This window comes from Apostichopus japonicus, chromosome 16, assembly GCF_037975245.1.
Source record: "Apostichopus japonicus isolate 1M-3 chromosome 16, ASM3797524v1, whole genome shotgun sequence".
NCBI classification, from domain to species: Eukaryota; Metazoa; Echinodermata; class Holothuroidea; order Aspidochirotida; family Stichopodidae; genus Apostichopus; species Apostichopus japonicus.
Genome location: NC_092576.1, coordinates 8,111,418 through 8,127,236, shown reverse-complemented (window position 1 = coordinate 8,127,236; position 15,819 = coordinate 8,111,418). Strand labels below are relative to the sequence as shown.

At 35.5% G+C, this 15,819-nt stretch overlaps 1 protein-coding gene across 4 annotated transcripts in view; it reads right to left on the bottom strand.

Moving 5' to 3' along the window:
- Positions 1-15,819, bottom strand: part of LOC139983496 (uncharacterized) — a 62,211-nt gene that overhangs the window by 35,410 nt on the left and 10,982 nt on the right. For 3 of the 4 annotated variants that reach the window (XM_071997074.1, XM_071997073.1, XM_071997070.1), the window contains 3 exons: positions 15,354-15,734; positions 14,645-14,680; positions 12,528-14,388 (listed from right to left, as the gene is read on the bottom strand). The exons of the other annotated variant lie outside the window; for it this stretch is intronic. In XM_071997074.1, coding sequence (XP_071853175.1) covers positions 14,207-14,388; positions 14,645-14,680; positions 15,354-15,734 — 599 coding nt within the window. In that variant the 3' untranslated portion in view covers positions 12,528-14,206. Of the gene's footprint in view, positions 1-12,527; positions 14,389-14,644; positions 14,681-15,353; positions 15,735-15,819 lie in introns of those variants that run through there. 4 annotated transcript variants of the gene reach the window in all.

Sequence of the window (15,819 nt, the reverse complement as noted above, 5' to 3'; positions counted from 1 at the left end):
AACGTAACGTCTGCCTTGTGTTGTCCAAGAATCTCGTAGTTCACAGAGCAGGAAGCTGTAATACCGTAAGCCTGCCAGTCTTCATCTGTGTCAATTTCATAATCCTGGTTAGTCGTTATTTCGTAGTAACTAGTTAAGTATATGTTAAAGACAGACCCAACATTTCTCACTATTAGCTGTGGTTGGCTGAAAGTAATTGTGGAAAACATGTGTTCCTCGTGAATCCATTTCGGGTGCACGATTGGAAGAACGCCCTCTATGTAACACGTCAGATATCCATTGCTTGTTACATTAAATGTGCAATCCGATGGTTCTGAACACCCAACGATAGAAGGTGAAGGACTGGTTGGCGTAACTGATGAAAAAATAAAATGAGAGGAGAAAATTATAACGATATACTCCTTTACTTGCTTACCTCTTTCAATGACAGTTCTTTACTTTTTCGGAATATTACTACGTGTAAGACAAATATTGCAATATTAATTCCAAGAGTTCTACCTACCGATTGATTAGCATGATATAAGATAAAGGTTCATTCCTGAAAGGACAATGTTCCTCCATATCTGGAGAATTGAAGTCATCATGAATCTAGCTTTACTAATACTATGATACTGTACTAATTAGATACTTTGATGCTAGTTTTTTTTAATGAAAAGTGTTTATCTGTGACTTGGAAAACTTAACATCTCATTGCACATTAATTGAACGTTTACTTATGATGGTGTACCACATCAACGAAGAGATTGATTTAAAGTTTATGTTGTTGCTGAGCCTGTCAATATTTGCCACTCTTAAACTAAGATGAGACCAGAATGACGTACGAAAAAAAAGGGACAATTAAGAAAGATAAATGAAACAAAAGGTATATGTTTATAGTCAGTAGAACGCAAGATGTACATATGATACTAAACATTGAGTGACTTTGAAAGAATAAAAGTACTCACCAACGGTCTTGATATTATGTTGCTTTACGTCCTCGATTTGACCATTGTTGTAGATACAAACATATTCACCTTCGTGTGTATATGAGAATTTGTTAATGAGCAACGATCCATCCTTATCAAGCTCGTAGCCAGGTTTAAATACATCCGATTTGCCTTCGTGATAGTATCCAATAGTTTCGTGGTTTCTTTTCCACAATATGAATAAAGGCTTCTCATTGGTGCAGACTAATCTGACGTCATCGTATTCCCTATAATATGTCGGTTTCAACAGAGTATTGATGGGGCCTTTGCTCTCATCTTCGACCATTACAACAATTTGTCTCAATGGCTTAGCTGGAATATCTATCAGAGAGTTACAGATGTAAACATTCAATCGGTTTGTCGAGATAAGACTTACATTCGTTGTTACGATTGCCTCGTACATGTTTCCATCAAAGTACTTTGACGTATTTACTAATCGTGTTTCGTTCGATGTATTCCTTGTCCAGCTCAGTAACGTATGAGGTCCTGTATTTGTTTCCCGACATGTAAGAAGTGCCGGATCTTGCAGATGCACCAAACAGAAGTTGCTTCCCTCACAAACATCTACTGAAAATACCGCTGTGTCGACGTTTGCTGTAGAAAACCAGATTAAGAAAACAAGTAAGAGTACCTAACGTTTCGATTATGGCAGAATCTTGTTCGAATTCATATTGAAACTGTATTCGCTTCAGTTTGTCGTTGTATACGATCCTGCTATATACCAACATTATGTTATTGAGACTAGTAGATATTGTTTCAGGACGGAGATGTCAAAGGCATGTTAAAATAATCGCAGTTTAAAGCAAGGGAAATTCTTATCAATTCATATACAATACTGACTCACCATAAATAATGACTTTCTGATCTGTTGTTAATGTATGTATATTGGATACAATAAGTATAGCACGGTATGTTTTTTCGTCGCTGAAAGTAGTATTCCTTATCAACAGACCGCCGTTATTGGTAATATCATATTTCCCAGAAGAGACTCCTGACCCCGCCTTCCGGCCTCCTTCAAGACTTATGATTGGTCGAGCATTGCGTGACGTTGAATCGTACCAAAAAATCCTGTTAGACTGAGGGAAGTAACAGTTTATGAGTGCGTCGGATCCACGATGGGCGTAAACAGTAACAGGACAATCTGTGTGAGATAACAATAAACAATGAGGAAGCTGTAACATGATTGGAGCGAGTCAGTGAGATCACATGTAATGCTCTGTTATTCCCAATTATATTCTTATGCAATCATACAACTTTTCATCACTAAGTTCAAGGAAGTATTTTACTTGTAAATCAGTAAATACCAATTCGTATTTACAATTTCTTAGTATATTTTGATTACATTTCATTCTTTATGATTCTCCAAAGGTCATTTATGATTGGTTCGCTGCTGTACCTAACCGTGAAGTAAGGTTTCAAGATAAAATATATTTATTTCTCAATCTAAGATTAACATGTAACGATAAAATGTTCTCTTTAGTTAAATGGTAATATTACCTATAATTATAAATTCATGATGATAATTATGTCCGTCTATGTCTGTGTATATCAACGTATACAATGAGATATGATCTATTGTCACATTGTTGATAACCATTGCACCATCTTCATCAATATCCAGGGTACCCATGTCGTGCCCACAGCCAAATCTACGCTCGTTATCTTGAAAGTGGTGTAGAAATGAGATGACGTAGCATATTTCACACCAAACACAAAGAAAAAATGTCAAAGAAGTTAATGATTCTCCAGCCAGCACAGTTCAGACTGTCATATCCTGCCTTCCAGTCCAAAGTTGTTTAATATATATAACAAAAGACTCAAAATTTCAACAACAAAAACAGAGATCCCAACGAATAGGTAATATTTAGCACTTATGCTTGTTAATTGAATAGCTGAAGCATGTCAAAAACATTTTCCACAAGAGTGGAGCCATAAAGTCATTGTGCGGAATTTACGAAAAAACCTTCCTTCTATCCCAAATTATGTTCAATTTTACACGGAAAATGGCCTCACATAAAACATCCCAGCGATCACCCAGACCTATCTACTTCCTCAAAATCATTAAAGAAACATATTATGTGGTCAATAGTCTGGTGCTCTGCCAAAGAAGGTTCAGGGCAGTTTTGAAAGCTAAACGTGAGACTTGAAATGACCTTAGGCCACGACACACTGTAGTACTAACAGTAACATAAGTAGGCCAAAAGCCACGGTGTGTAAATTTAGGAGAGTTTCTGTATGACCAATGCATCCGGTTACATATCTCGGTATCGTAATGTACAGTACTGTAGTACTGTAAACCAGACCCATGAACTGCACAACTTGCTTTGATAGGCAACATATAAAGCGTAAACTTTATATCGACATAACATTCAGATATAGAATATGTATCTGGTCTATATATGGATTACATCAAGTTTGATGTGAAAGATATTAGGGAATTCATACAAAGCCATAGAAAGTGTTTTTTTTTATATACTTTATATTACCTTTATCAAACTTAATATGGCCGATAATAAAGTTTACATTAAATCTTGCCAAACCTGGATTTGGTATCTGGACCTTAAATGGCTCATATATGGCATTAATGTATGCGCTTATATGGATTTTCAGTAAGGGATGTTATGTTGCTTATGTTTATGCTTGGACTACTGTTTGGCTTTGGAAAACGGATGTTCTGATGCGGCTTGCCATTATTGTAAACATCCGTTTCCGGTTTACAGAACAAGTATTGTACAGTCACGGGTTGAGACATTGTTCTCGCTGCGTTGACTGTACATGAACTATGAGATATGTCGTGTAAGGCAAACTATGTAAATCACTCATTAGACAAAACTGCCTGCCTAGTTTTATATATTTCAATCATGAAATTGCCTCATTTACGTATATTTCATGTTCTAACATGTGTCAACCATACAAAGGGATATAAATTATTATTTGGAATATCTAAGTTAAACACTTGAAGTAGTTTTAAAGTTTAATGAACATGTATTATTCGCTATAAACTATGAACATCATCATTATGATGCAATCTATGCATAGAAAGAGGAAGAAAGCTAAATTCCAAAAGGAAAAATGTAACTAATCATGTATAGGTACTATAGAAGTGTGTATTCAAAGTAAATACTCATGGGATAACTGACTCATATTCGAGAATTAACAGACTTAATGAACGCATACCTTGATTGGACATGATTAGTAAATTTTCTTCGACCGGGTTATCGCGGTAATATTTAACTTCGCTCCAATTTTCTTGTAGCCTGCAGTCAATTTTCCAGCTACTGCCGATTCGTGCATTTTGGTGACTTGTACAGTCTGTCAAAACACCTTTAATACCTAAAACGGTTGTGTTTAGTATTAAATTAAAATAGAAAAGAGTGCTATATTTCTCACCAAGATAAATATGTTATAAAAATATCAATTATTATTCTCTCTATTAAAACAACGACATGTTGTTCCTTCTTAAGTAAACCTACATTTCAACATGTAATAAACAAAGAGGAACTGAAAGAGGTATGCATTGAAATTCCCAATATTTAATTAGTTAATTGCCGGTCATGTCTTTAACCGATCTAAACTTAAACTTTAATGAAATTTAAACGGCTCATCTATTATCTGACAAACAGATTGTATTGATGCATACAAAATTCGATTTGTTGCAAAAGTTGACGCACAAAATATTTGTTTACCTTCAACCAATAAAGTGTAAAACCAACATTGCAATAATACATACTTGCCTTAACCGAAATTATTACGAAACAAAAATCATGGGTTAAAATCAACTGCAAGATTTAAGGCAGATAAGACATGTACCCCAAGACTTGTAATGCAGGTGAAACCTGTTGAACTCTACTAGATCGAGGTGAAATAAACTGTTATTATTCAAAAACGAAGAACTTGACTATTTGTCCTACCGTGTAGAATGCACAGAGTGACGATCATCAATAGATGATCTAAGACCTGCATCATGGACCCTTGAAGAAAGTTAACCTGTAAGAAATGAGTGAAAGCACCAAATGCATTAAAACTTGGACTTTCCTTCTGTTTGATAAAGAGAATGTGATTGCGAGCGACTAACAGTTACGCTTATCTCAAAACTGTCAATCAGTCGGTTCGCTATAAGCAAGGCAATGTTTACGTTCCTGATGTATTTCCTCCTTGTAGCTTGACGAAATACTATCATGGGGGGTATATTAAACGATTCCCCCATGCTAGCATTTCGTCAACCCCCCAATCTTAGATTTCTACTTACTTCCTTCATGGACTCCCTTACTCAGTTTCCACCTCCGCAGGCAATTTCCGTTGCGGTAAACCTCTATGCCAAATATGCCCCCATATTACCCCAGGCACCGACGTCAACATTCCCAATGTTGACTATAGTATAAGACCCCCTTCCCTCTCATATACTGTTATTTACATTTTCTATTGTGTACTTTGCAAAGAGGGCAATAATGCAGGTGAAACAGGCTCCCGGTTCTGCTTACGTTTTAATAACCCCCAAAAAATCTATTCGTGATAATTTGCAGGATTCCCCGTTCCGAACATTTCAATCTTCATTGTAATTCTCTCAAACACCTAAAATGTATTTTAATTGCACCGAACTTGAATTCCGCTACTGAACGTAAACGTAAAGAAATTGATTTGATCTTTTGAATTATGTCTCACATCAACGGCCACACCAAAGACTTGGGACCCTTTAACATCTATCAGTTCTAAAAACATATGTAATCCGTTATTTGTTCTTTAATCCGCTACCAGTATAGTCATAGTTTATTTGGTTCTTATTCCATCAATGCAACTTAAACTTATCTAGCGTCATACTTTCACTGTTTTACAATTTGTACTCTTCATTCGACTGCCAAGTATTGAGGACGAAGGTTCCAGGGGGACCGAAAACTCCAATATATTTTCTAAAACTTACTCCTTATTTTTCAATTATGAGTCAAATCTTATTTTTTGGCTTTCTCTAATAATACATTCTTTTTGGATAAACGAGGATTTTCGTTTTATAATATATAAATATGTTATTCTACGTTACGCTTATGATATACAGTTGTAAACAGAGTATGATCCAACCGACCCGTTGAGCTCTGAAGCAGCTGTGGACAGAGTACACAACTGCATCATGGACATCATTAACTGGCTAACTGTCAATAATCTCAAACTTAACAGTGATAAAAAAGAATTACTATATGTCTCACCACCCCCCCCCCCCCGTCACCTGTTACTTCACGGTCGGTTATTACTCAATATCGGTGGATATTTCATCAGACCATCTCAGTGTGTGAGAGTACTCGGGGGTATTCTCGATGAACATCTCTCAATGGCCAATCAAATTTCGAGTGTCATCAAATCATGCAACTTCATCTCCGCAATATTGGGAAGGTCCGCAAGTACCTTACTACAGAAGCCTGCAAGACAGCAGTACAAAGTCTATTAGTATCTCGAATGGACTACTGTTGCAGTGTACTCGCATGTGTCCCTGCAAACCAATCCGGAGGCTTCAAGTGGTCCAAAATAGAACGGCTCGCATTATTGCAAGGGTGAGTCCTCGTGATCACATCTCACCAGTTCTGGCGAATCTGTACTGGATTCCGTGTAACTACAGGGTTAGATTACGAATCCTGACGTTTGTCTACAAGTGCCTTCACCAGTCGTCACCGGCCTACTTACTTGACCTCATCACTCAGTACCAACCGCGTCGCACACTTCGGTCATCATCTGACAAGTCTATTCTGGCGTCGAAACCTTCCAGCAAGAGAATTGGAAACCATGCCTTCAGTCACACTGAGCCTGAACTGTGGAACAAACTCCCATCAAACATTCGGAATGCATGTTCTGTTTCTACTTTTAAGTCTTTGTTGAAAAGGAAATCAAGGAAGTCTATGGTTAATTGTTGTATGGTTTACTTGTTTGTTCAGCGCATTGAGCTTTGGGATATTGCGCTCTATAAGTACTGGTGTAATAATAATAATAATAATTAATTAATATATATATATATATATATATATATATATATAAATATATATATATATATATATATATATATATATATATATATATATATATATATATATATATATATATATATATATATATATTGTTACGTTGGAATGCGAGAGGTCTCGATAATTAATTTTTAACGAGACACAAGCCTGGGCTCGTTTCTGGGAGGAACACAGACAATTTGACGAGTCTAGAGAATTTGAATGAGAACGTAAACTATATTGAACAATGGAGTTTGAACCAACAACAATAAGTGGTAATTACAAATATATAGAAAATTACTCACAAACTTAACAAGATAGGATACACTTTAAAACACGCTGGTCTCTTCCAACGGCGATATCCCTCAGCGGCCACGACCTTGATGACGACGATTCTCGGTCCGTTGTACCGCGAAATTCACTGGTCCTCGACGAAGTTTCTCGCGATCCCAGAAACAGCAGTCACCTTCTTTCCGGCGATGCTCCAAAATAAAAGACGGACTTCCAGCCACAATCGAGTGAAGCACCAGTCGATCTTCTCGCCGACTAAATATTACCAGAGTCAGTCCAAAATCAGCTTTATAGCCACCAACTCCTGGCGTAACGAACTTCCTCAACGGAGACAGAAATTCTTCACCTTCTCAGAAATAATGACTGGAAAACACAGCAGAGTCCTCTTCAAACTTCTGAATGGAAGTGTAGAATCAATCTTGGTATCAATATCTCAATCCCTCAGAAACTACTGGCAGTTGAGCACTGACGATACATAGAAGAATGGTATAATATGTGTCGTCGCTTGTATTCGTTCATAAACTGAGAAACTTTCCGATCTGGGGCGGGTTTTTATACGATTCGCCATGTCAAGAATCATCTAGTTCTTTCTCGATACACCTGAGTATCAATTCGACCCAGTTTCTCCGTTCCCGGAAGTCCTTTGCATATCTCGCGAACATTCCAGAGAATCCACGAAGATGCGTGCACAGCGTAGAACGGGATTTCACGTAAACCGACGGGAACCGAGACCAGCGTGCCATCATAAGGAATATACCAGAACAATCGTGTATTGCTCATTACATAAATAACATTCTGACACGGTAACCCGACCTAATTTCTCAAATATTGATTTGCCACGTAGGCCATTTCAAATACTTTCTATATTATAACATTAGGTTCCTCACTAGCAGTGACTAGCGTTAGGCTACAATGGGCCCTCGTAACTATATATATATATATATATATATATATATATATATAAATGTATATTTATATTTGTTATTTTTTTTTTTTTTGTGGTTTATAACCCTGTCTTTTATCAGGTTTTACTTTTACTGCTGTTGTTATTACTTTTAGGTTTTCTTAAGTTTGGTATTTTTATATTCCAGGTTTTGGTTCTTTTGTGCAATCCTCTTGTGCATGTTTTACTTCTACTTTTACTGCTGTTGTTATTACTTTTAGGTTTTTTTATGTTTGGTAACTTTATATTCCAGGATTTGGTTCTTTTGTACAGTGCTCTTGAGCATGTTTTACTTCTACTTTTATTGCTGTTGTTATTACTTTAAGGTTTTCTTAAGTTTGGTAATTTTATATTCATGGTATTCGTTCTTTTGTACAGTGCTCTTGAGCATGTTTTATTTCATGATAACAGCACTTTAATATATGGTATTTATTTATATTATATATATATATATATATATATATATATATATATTTATATATATATATATATATATATTTATATATATATATATATTATATAATATTATTAGAAAAGAACAGAGAAGTAAGATATGACTCATAATTTACTAATAAGGAGTATTCTTTTAGAAAATATATCATAATGTTGGGTCACCTAGGACCTTCGTCAGCAATACTTGGCAGTATAATATAAATTAGACCCCAAACAGGCGCGCCGCCAAGGGGGGGGGGCGACCGCCCCGCCCCCCTTGAGCACATGTATATATATATATATATTTATTTATATCGCTACTAATTTCAAAATAAAAAAGGTAAGATACAACTAACAAGGCCTGGGAAGTGCCATTTTCAGCGATCTGGGAGGCATTTTCGGCCAAAACTTTCTTGTACGCTTCGCGCCACAAATGATGGCGCTTCGCTTAGATAGTTTGCATACAGGCTTCGCCCTCCCTTGGCAAATTCCTCGCTACACGCCTGACGCTAAATAAGTGTAAATAGTGGATTTCTTTATTATTCAAATATATTTAAAAATTGTATAATTTGATTATATATTATATGTTATATACAATATATATTATATGTATATTATGTATAAGTATATGTATAAATTAATATAAAGTATAATTTGAATTAAAAATAAATATCATTTGATAAATCTTACTCATAGAATATCATCTGACGTCTACTTACTTGATAGCGTCGCACTTACTCTGTTCCAATCGTAAGAGTTGTTATGTGGGTCAGTTTGGAATAGAAGAATGCAGACTGAGTAAGACAATTGATGCTCTCAGTGGAATCTTTCAGTCCATGTGGGTTGACAAAACTTTATAAATAACGTCAAACCGAGGCAAATGATCAGTAGTCACAACTTTGACCTAACTGTTACAGCAAAATACAGTCTTTTTCACATGACATCATCTTACCTTGCCTATCCTTGTCATTGCCAATGTAGCATCTACTACACAAAGATACGAATGATAAACACCTATCGGAAGTTCACGTTCTTTTCTTCTGTCTTCTTCAGCCCAGGTTGTATATATGCTGCCAGCATATTACTATGATAATATAAACATCAATTTATTATAAACACATATCGGAAGTTCACGTTCTCAATGATCTACTTGCACTTATGTTTGTTGTCAAAACTACCGCTATAGACGGACGGTGGTAGGAGATTCTCTTGGTGTTGAATAAACCCATGAGTGTTTTTCGTCATGTTGAAACAGGGAATGAAGACTAGTTGAACGTTAAGATAAGATTTATTTTATTGCGTCGTTGAACTTTAACGATCTAATTGTTTCAATATAGACCTATAAATGATGTGTAGTTTTAATTTGGTGAAAAGTCAGTGATTATTCAAATGGTAAATTCGATGTCATATTGAATGATATAAGAAGTTAACTAGCATATGGCCATCAGTTCCCATTTTGTTTATCTTGATATTTATGTTTACTCACAGGAAAACATGATTCTATCAACTTTGAGGGACTGACAGAGACAATATAGGGTAATAGTATACTTTCTAAGCATAATCATAGAATATTTAAAGAAATGATACCAACGTAATTTATATATATATATATATATATATATGTATATATATATATTTATATGTATATATTTATATATATATATATATATATATATATATATATATATATATATATATATATATCCATATATATGTCCATCTAAGGCGCATTCTCGTTTTCACATACTGACGAATACTACATTCGTCATTCAACCACTCAGTAACACATTTTGTCTAAGGTTCTGCGTTTGTGGCAGGTCGAACATAACAACAATGTCATACTGATTTTAGAACCAACTAACTGGCATTTGAAAGCACCCCGGACTATGGGAAGGTAAATATATTTATTATTTCTACCTCATCTATTAATTAATTAATGCAGTATCTCCTACACGATAGCCTTAATCGTGAAAACGGAATGACCAGTGGGTCAACAATAGTTTACCTGAATAGCAGCCTAGTGTCATGATTGCAGTACATTCGATGCTTGCACCTGTTGCGCGAGTAGCTATAGACAGTAGAGTAACGCTATTTCTCTACTGAATCAGTGTAACAGTGTTTCTACATTTGATTAGAGTTATATCAATGAGGAAACACATGGTGTAAGTCTGGACTATGATGCATGGGTGTAACTTGTATAAAAAGTATGAAAAATCACTCAAATTGTAATTGTGACCGCCAAGACTACAATACCTAGACCAGGGTGAATTGATTTAAGCCATTCTTAGTGTTAGCCTAACAATACCTTAGGATTATATAGAAGAAATCCCAAACCATCGTAACGGAGATCCTTGTGATGAACTTATCCCTAACATATATAAGACCATTATCTTGCACGGTACGGGAGTAAATTTGCATGGAGCTACCTTTTTGCCAATGTGTGATGTCATAGCGTGACTTGGGATGGAGGGGGGGGGGGTGTAATATACATTAATTCTTTTGGTGTTCTGTCACCTTCTCAATGTGAATGTTAACAGTCCAATAAGCAAATACCAGTATTATGACAAATTAAAACATTAAAACACCAGCCCATTTCCACTTAAGACTTCCTCCAGTCTTCAGTTTCACATAGCCTATGAAGAAACGTTAACAATGTAACATCTCCCTAAAGGAATGCTGTTTTTCTTAGCTATTGGCGGCTTGTCTTCATAAACATTATTCTAGCCTATTTTATAACTTCCTTTATCTGGCTAAGTAATACCTATATTTACATAGATATAGGTCACATACTTTAACGTGAAACTTTGGAAGGTACTAGCATAGTGTTATACTAAGTATATAAACTATGCTACAAAGGAAGGGCAAGTCGGTGGCAGGGGGGAGTGGGGGGTGGGGGTGGCGGCGATTAGACCAAATTACTAGAAAATCTGTATAGCACCCTTTATTATGAGAGAATCTTGCATGTTTTCTTCCACAGGCTGAGAAGTTCAGGGTCATAAGGAAAAGTTAGACTTTTTGGAAAAATAAACCAAGTCAAAACATGGACACACAAACCAATGACTTCACCAAACTGATACACCCTCAGCCCTGGTTTCCATACATTGTGATTGTTAACCCTTAAGGTTCTCGACATAAGGATGGACCAGAAAAGTTAAGTTGGATAAAGGGTTATCGGAAATATCGGAAATAAAGGTTGATGTGCCTCGAGAGGGGGGGGGGGCATTATCTGCTATATTATTTACTATGTATATTGATGAAATTAGGTCAAACTCACACATTCCTGGTACAAAATATGCCGATGATACTGCTGTATCATGCAAAATTTTCAAGAGCTCTGTTGAAACTGACCAATCAAATTATCGTGTTCTGTACATGACATAGTTCCATCTCCCTCCCTAATCTCCCTCCCCCACCTCTCCCTACGTGACAGTGAAAATTCACGGTGTACCCTATGGCTACTACACCCTAAATTGACGAATAATAGTCTGTGACAGGACGAAACTTCAAAATGTTGTTCTAGCATAGCGATGAATGTGTGATGAATGTCTAAAATCTAACTGAAAAATGACATGACTTAACGACGAATATGATTTCACTAAAATTACTACTTTGTAAGAAAGTTTCCGATCAGCAACAAATATGAGAACTCAAAGTTATATATATTTGTTATATTGAATATATTGACAACCTTCGGTACAAAAGCTCCTTTATTAATTACGATATACTAAAGTCAAAATGTTTAAATCTTTAGAGCGCGTTTAATCAACACTCACTTTTTGCACATTCGTCACTACGCCAAAACGGGGACGATATTTATAAACATATATATATATATATAAATATATATATATATATATAAATATATATATATATATATATATATATATATATATATATATATATACTTTAAGTTTTTATTTAACCTCTTTTGTTGACCAATTCATAATTTGTACAAACGTTAACCATATATACATGCATCAATGAGCTTAAACAGAGATAACAAAACAAATATACACACGTTCAAATTTCAATTCCTATGGTATACTGTACAACAGCAGATACTATAGCAAAATAGTAAACAATTATACATTTAAAGACTTGTGCAGCTTCCCATATACTGGAAGAAACGCTTACTGTTACTTTTCAGTGAAATTTAGGTTTATGAAAGAACTGATCAGTAGTCGGTATCATATTAGTTTGCTTACATTGGAATACATAATACTTTTCTTGAAAAATCAAGAAGTTGAAAAGATGCTTTATAAGTCTTTTGTAACCAACGAAAATGTCTTCATTGGAGAAAATGGACTGACGGTTTTTGGATTGCTCCTAAAATTTGAAATATAAATATATTGTAAACAAATTTAGACACCCTTCCATTAGTTTGCAGAGAGTCCCAGGCACTTTCGGCAGCAGTGTAAGGAGGAGACGGTACCCTCCAGCAGGCTGGAATGGCAGAAATATGACCACAATAAAGGGTAAATGGACACGTATTTAAATTAAATTTAATAAGGAAAGTGACATAGGGAATGACCGTCCCATCACTATTCAGAACATATTTTACATAAATAACCCCCTTCTCGAACATAAAGCGATAACAAAAATAATATAATTGTTGATATATGAGTTATTCCAAATAATTTGGTTTGCGAAGTCTCTGTCCGGGAACTTAAAAGAAGCATTGTGCCAAGAGCGAACAACGTCTGCAACAATGACGTTATGTATATTATGAATGTCTGCATAATTGCAAGAACATCGAAATGGAAATCTTTTACCAAAACGGGCGAGAGAACTATCAACAAACAATCTCCAGTAACCAGGCCCATCGTTGTCATAACAAAGGATCCAAGTTTCTTTTAAACCTGCATCAGGAGTCCAGTGAATAACATATAAACCCCCACAACTAATAGAGTTTATAATAGTACGACGGTTAATTTTCTCCTGCTTATTTCCCCAAATAAACTTTAAAATAACCTTATTCAGTTTACAAATATAATAATCGGGAGGGTTTGGGGATCCAAATATCTACTTAAGTTATTACATAACTTATTATACATGATTAATACAATCACATTAATATATGTACAAAACATATTGACTTCATGAAAAGTTACCACAACCGTAGTTCTTACCAACAGCACTTAGTGAAAACAATTCAAAGTTCAAATATTTTATGCGTGGTCAATGTATGTTACAACAAAATTCATGTTACCAACAATGGCAAATTGACCCATGCCGTTAGTTTTCCTTTCTAAACACCCTGTCGAATTACTAAGATTTTTATTACCTATTGTCTGCAAACGAAAGATTTAATTTTTGAAATTCGAATAAACTCTTGAAAGCTCCCTCCCCCCTCCCCCTTACCAACCAAAATCCAAATATATTTCAAAAAGTAATACACATATTGATATTTCATTGAGTTATGATCACTCCAAATAAACTACAAAATTTGGTTCTTATCTTAAGTCATAATATCTATAGAGGAAGCTTGCTATTTACTTATTAGCCAATTGTTATTGTTTTAAGTACTTGTGTATATATAATACTTTGGAACTTTAACCCAGTAACTTTTCAATCTCATTGTATAGCTCTATTCAATCATCGTAGGCTTGGTTGTCTTCACTGTGGATGTTAATATCATTCCTGGCTTCAGGTGTATTATTGTTGACGCAGGTCTCCTTTCCTGCTTTACAATTTTGCCATCTTGCGAAGCCATAAACAATAAGGATGACAGAAATCACAATGAACTGGATGACGCACAGCCAGTTAATATTTGCTGAAAAGGAAAAACGAGAAATGCATGATAACACTACTAGCATCAATGTTGTCTGCTAATTATATTTACTAGAAATGAACAAAGAAAAATCATTTTTTAGATAGACTAAACAATATGTCATCACCAGGAAACACTTGAGTCACACTGTAACAAGTGTCGTAGTATTGGTAGACTTGTACAAACAATTATGACATAAATTTCATTTTTGATGTGCATATATGAAATATAGAAATATTATCATCATGTTTAATCTTACCTCGAAACCTTTCTCCTATCCTATCCTCTGTCACAGCTGCTAGAAACAAGTCGAAAAGATAAATATTAAGTATGACGAAACGACTTACAAGCTAAGTATCTGAAAATTAAAACTAAGCTGAGAATAATGGTAATCAGCATAAACTTACATCCTACGAATGATTTGTGAGTTCCGACTTCCTTGAGGTATTCCGAATGCAAAGAAAAGCCTAACGTCACGGTATTGGTAAAACCATTTTGCTTTACATATCTAACTGACCGTTCCTTAAGACGGATTGGAATTGGCCACGAGGGGTCCTCACTGATGGTTGGATCATCTTTGTGTAAGTTTATGAAACTCGATATGTTTACAGAGCGATCATTTTAAACGGATGATTTATTAATGTGGTGTGAGTTATTCATCACAAGCATATTTATCACATCAGTCTGGATGGGTTAAGGGAATTTGCTTCTCCTTTAATGTCATTTAAATACTATCCCCTCCCCCCCCCCCCCTCGTCCACCACGCTCACTTTCAACCAATTGCTGAAAAAGAAGTCCGCTTTCTTCAATGTGTTGTTACTTGAAGATCACTACGAGAAAAAAAAAATATTTAAGACGCTCCAATGGGGCGGTCTTCTTTCTATTGACGGCTCCTTTATCATCACACAGTAACAGTTTATCCACTCATCAGAAATACCGTCCTACGCTTATACATTAGTTTAGGTTACCTGAAGTACGTTTCTGTAGATGCAATGTAACGTCTGTCTTGTGTTGTCCAAGAATCTCGTAGTTCACAGAGCAGGACGCTGTGACGTCATAAGCCTGCCAGTCTTCGTCTGTCTCACTTTCATAACCCTCCTGGTCAGTCGTTATTTTGTAGTAAGTAGTTAAGTATATGTTAAAGACCGACCCAACATTTCTCACTATTAGCTGTGGTTGGCTGAAAGTAATTGTGGAAGACATGTGTTCATCGTGAATCCATTTCGGGTGCACTATTGGAAGAACGCCCTCTATGTAACACGTCAGATATCCACTGCTTGTTACATTAAATGTGCAATCCGATGGTTCTGAACACCCAACTATAGAAGGTGAAGGATTGGTTGGTGTAACTGATAAATAAAGATAATTATTGAAGAAATTATAAACGTTGTATTTCTGAAGTTTTTTTTCCTCTTTCAATCTTAGATCTTTCCT